This window comes from Perkinsus marinus, assembly GCF_000006405.1.
Source record: "Perkinsus marinus ATCC 50983 genomic scaffold scf_1104296965964, whole genome shotgun sequence".
NCBI classification, from domain to species: Eukaryota; Perkinsozoa; order Perkinsida; family Perkinsidae; genus Perkinsus; species Perkinsus marinus.
In genome coordinates this window covers 1-4,749 of record NW_003204134.1, presented here as the reverse complement: position 1 = coordinate 4,749, position 4,749 = coordinate 1, and the positions used below count along the sequence as shown (strand labels likewise).

The 4,749-nt window shown below is 55.3% G+C and overlaps 1 protein-coding gene across 1 annotated transcript; it reads right to left on the bottom strand.

Moving 5' to 3' along the window:
- Positions 1-246: 246 nt before the first annotated feature.
- On the bottom strand, positions 247-4,533 carry Pmar_PMAR028478 (hypothetical protein; the record flags this gene model as incomplete). Its single annotated transcript, XM_002769335.1, has 1 exon — positions 247-4,533. The coding sequence occupies one exon, from the start codon at positions 4,531-4,533 to the stop codon at positions 247-249; it is 4,287 nt and encodes a 1,428-aa protein (XP_002769381.1).
- Positions 4,534-4,749: the final 216 nt, after the last annotated feature.

The window sequence follows — 4,749 nt, the reverse complement described above, 5'->3', positions numbered from 1 at the left end:
TGACCAGCTTGTGCAAACGCTTCGCCCAGGCGGCTTGGTAGATCACCGCAGTCGTTGAAGACACACCGCCGTGACCCGACTGCTGATGAACTGCCAATGCAAATTCCCCAATGATACTCTGAGGAAGCACTAATTGCTTCCTAGGTCCATCATCAACATCTTTCTCAGAAGGAGGACGGAGGCGGAAGACCAATCCAGCATCATCTGCATAGTATCCGTACTCCAGTCCTGGGGCTTCCACATAAGTTATGTGACATAACCGTCGTCATCGGCTTGGTCAAGAATGCTTTGACAGAAGGCATCCTCGGACTGGCGTAGGATCATCCACTGAGCAGAGGGCGCATCCTCGTCACCGACCGTGTCTCTACCGCCCCACCCTCGGAAAGCCTTTCTCAACATGAGCCAAGACCTATAACTCGGCAGAGCTAAGGCTCCGCTACTGCCATCGTGTAGCCACGAATGAACCACCGCATAATGACAGTCTACAACCTGGACTTCTTCGTCAGCCGAGGCAGACCAAAGTGGGACCTCCAAGAACTTCTTGGTGACAGCGGTGCGTGAAAGTGCGTCGGCAATCTTGTTCATCGATCCCTCGACGTGACCAGTAGTGACCTCGACCGGCGGTTTGCGAACAGCCATGCCATGAACAGCGTCACAGATCACACCGCGTAATCTCAGAATGGCCTTGCGCTCAACGCTCTTGCACCAAGGCACAGTCCACACATCTGACTGACGAACGGCGACCACGCTGTCGGATAGCAACTTTAAGGACCGAATGGCAGGGAAGAAGATCAGACAGTCCTCTAACCTCTGTAGGCACCACGCGATTGCATAAAGCTCTCGCCTGTTTACATGCCACGATGCAATGAACATACTCCGAGACTGTATACGAGCCGCACAAGCGAGAACCTGACCCGTAGAGTTATCTTTCCAGACGTAACCGAAACCAACTCCGGATGCATCAATCTCAGCTCGGAAATCAGTGACCTTCGAAAATAGAGGTAGACAACGATCTTCGTTCTCCCTCGCATGCTCCCAATACCTGCAGGCAAGGGATAGGTGCAGCCAAGCCTCAGCAGTCCAGTCGCCACCGGTCTTGTCCCAGCAGTCGGATCTCGAAGCCAGAACTCTCGCGCAATCGGCATGACTGCGGGCCAGTGCCTCGGAAACTCCGCACGATATGCCGATGAACTGCCCTCCATGCTTAAAGACCAACCGTTTCGACAGATTTTCGGCACTATTCCGATCGGAGAACTGCTTCTTGAAGGTAACCTCGGGTCGAGTCAGAGACAATTCGCCATTCGCAGAGTCCCAGAACCAGTAGCCTCCTAGCCATCGGACTGGGACAGTGGTGCCCCAACGAGCTCGTTTGTCGACCGGACAGCAGAATCCTGTTTTCTGCCAGCAACAGAGGAGAAGGCGCTCGAAGCGTTGTATGGCCACCTCTGTTCCAGTGAGCAAAAAGTCATCCATCACCACTACCACTTTCGGAGCAGGATTAACACTATCCTGACCGTACAAGGCGTCGTAGGCGGCCTCCACAACCATGAGGTCTATTCTTTGGGTAGAATTAAGCATCAAGGGGCCACAACTTAACCCGAAGGCAAGCCTGCGAGTCTGGTAGACGACGCCCCCTACGCTCAACTCTAGAGGAACACGCTCCCCGAGGCGGTCAGTAATGGCGACTTCCACCGAATAGAAGGCCTTCGAGAGATCGTATTGGGCAACCATATACCCGGATCTAAGATTGGCTCGCAAGTTCATGACGGCGTCGCTGGTAGTCAGCTGGGCGTTGGAAATCCTTGGCGACACCTCGTTGATCCCTCTCAAATCACACACTGGCCTTATCGCCGTGGTCTTCGCTGGGTCCTGCTTCACAGGGAAAATGACCCCCGTAAGGGGGCTTCCCGTCGGGCTACTTCTGAACCGAATATCATCAAGCCCCTTCTCTTTCCAGTAGCCTTTGCTGACATAGTAGTCGCAGTTCTTGAGGAACTCCTCGCGTTCCTTCTCCCCTAGCTTGTGAATGAGACCAGCGCTGTTCCAAACTCCCTCCTTTGTTTCTGGTTCCTTCACTTGCCAGCTTGCAACGAAGCGGTATTCCTGGCCGTCCTCTGCGGGCTCCGGGTCATCGGTCTCGAGTCTCTGGAGCCGAAGTGTGTATCCCGCAGCGACAGGAAGCTCAGCGATCCGCGAGACTTCACCGAGTAGTGACGACACCAGCCGCTCTGCGTCCTCCTCCTTAACGACCTCGGTACTCAGAGCGCGATTCAGAGCAGGCCGCACCTTCCGATCAACCACATCCTTCACGTAGTGCTGGTCTGGAACCGGTTCGTCCATGGTCGGGAGGTCGGCCACGTAGAGCTCTCCGTTTGTGTTGTAGCACTCGATGGCCGTCTCGATGTCGACTTGCCCACAGTCTGCTTGATCACCCGCCGCATGCACCGTGCCGCAGGCTTCTTCGAAAGCGTCTCGAAGCGAGCTCCTCTCGTTTTCGTCATCTTGCCGGAATTTGAGCTCCAATCCGAGCAACCTCAGACCACGCCTACCCACTATAATCGGCCGACCGAGCCTTCCCACGACCAAACAAGGGAAATAGCATGTGCTGCCGTTCACAACTGCCCGAAGGATCACCTCCCCTTTTGCGGTCTCCTCTCTGGAATCGGCGTATTTGACGACAACACGCATTCGCGACCGGACCCACGCCGCATGACCGAGCTGGCATAAAGAATCAGCAGTAGACTGATCGACTAGTGAGGTTGCGGAGCCCGTGTCGATCAGACCCTCTCTGTAGAGCTCTCCGAACTTAAGCTGTAGGATCGGAGGATTATCCGACTCCGCTATGGCCCAGGATCGCCTTGGAGACGCCTCTTGGCAGCCTTCTGCCCATGAACATTCAATGGCATAAGCTGAAGTGTGCACTTCACAGTCGTCGGCCTCCTGTTTTCCTCCGTCCTGAGCTGCCTCGACCGCGGCTGCCTCTTGAGGTTTCGCGACAGCCGGAACGGCCGAATCCGTCTCCTCTTTTCGCGAATCTGGCCTGGTGGATCCCTTGCCCTTTTCAGGACACTCAGCTACTCTGTGACCAAACTTCTGGCAACCGAAACACTTCCCTCTGAAAGGAGACCGCCGCCCCCGGCGAGAGCCGCCTCCTTTCGACACCGCTGACCCTCCTGCAGGCTGGTCCACGGTTTGGCCAGCGAATGCCTCCACGCTCTCACTCTCGTTGATTGTGAGCTTCTCCATGGAGATGAGCCAAGCTTCCCACTCTCCAATTGGAGCACTCTCTAGACCATCACTATCCTTCAACAGTTGAGGATCGACAGGTAAATAACTGAGCCTTCTCATGAGGGGGTCTCTTATACCCGATCTCGCCGCTGCGATCCACTCGGAATCCTTCCGAACGAGACTCGCATAGTGCGATCTCGACCGATGGTCACTAATCCTGCCGAGATAGGCCAGAAGCTTCTCGCTAGGACGCTGTGTTAGCGTCAACGACTCAGCCTGCAATTGCTCAACCTCCTTATCCCGGCCAAATCGTCGGTCGAGACTGGCCCAAAGGAATTTCACCGCTTGCCCATAACAGGCACGGCTCAAGGGGTTTGGCAAAAGATTGGGTCGGACTCCACATATCTGCAACCAAAGCTTGGTCTCGATGTTATGCGAGAGCCAGTAGAATTCATGGACAATCGACCAACCGTTTATCATAGCTTGGTTTCTGTAGAAGACTCGGAATGAGCTCAATGTTTCCGCGGCACCCACTCGGATTGGAGCGCCTGGCGGCTGCTTTGCAGCCTTCACTGCCTTGCGGATTTTCTCCAAAGAGGCCTCGGTGAGGTTGTCGGAAATCGTCTTCTGAGCTGCTTTTCCAAAAGCCCAATCCTCCTTGACCGATGGCTTCAACCCACTCTCTCTGTGGTTTGGGTCGATCTTCGAAGTGAGAGGATCGAGACAATCCGAGCCGTGGGCAGAGATCGGCGCGGGCATGTCGACAGAAGCCCTCCCTGGGTGGCTCCAGCTCGGACCTTGGACCGAGCACTGTGACTGCTGCCTGTGTGTCGGACGGCCTTCTTGCACGTCTTGGTTCACATAATCGCTCAGCTCCACCTTCGACGGAGTAGACTGCATGGCTCCCCGTGCCTCAGTACCCGGGGTAGGCACTCGAACCTCAGCGTCCGAGGATCCACCATACGAAGCTCCTCTCCGTGAACGATATAGCGCGGCTTTTGCTGCAGCATAACGGCTCCAAAATGACTCGTCCAGACCAATCGCTACCACCGATAAAGGATCGCCCCACAGCTGCCTACGAAGGACGTTCCTCTGTAGACGTCCCTCTCTCGAAGACTCTCTTCGCTCCTCTAGCTCGACACAGATATACTTTTTTAGGGCCTCGATGTCACCGATGACCTCCAAATCGACCTCATCACGATGCTCCCAAGGAATGTCTAGGGCCAGCTCCTCTGTGGCTCTAGAAATCACCCTTTCCACGACAGATCGAAACCACTGGGGCGATGGGAAGGGCCGAACTCCCATGAGGGCAGTTACGAAGTAGTTGACCACGTCGTCCAGAGCCGAAATTGTCAGTCGGGGCTGTCCTAGGGCTGCCCCTATTGAGAGTCCCACCGAGATCGCCAGATGATGTAAATCTTCCGACTCTTCAATGTCAACGTCGACGTCTGTCTCCCCTCCCACACTAGCCAACTCAGATCGGTCGTCGATCGGTGACTGAGCGTCACTCATACAAAGATG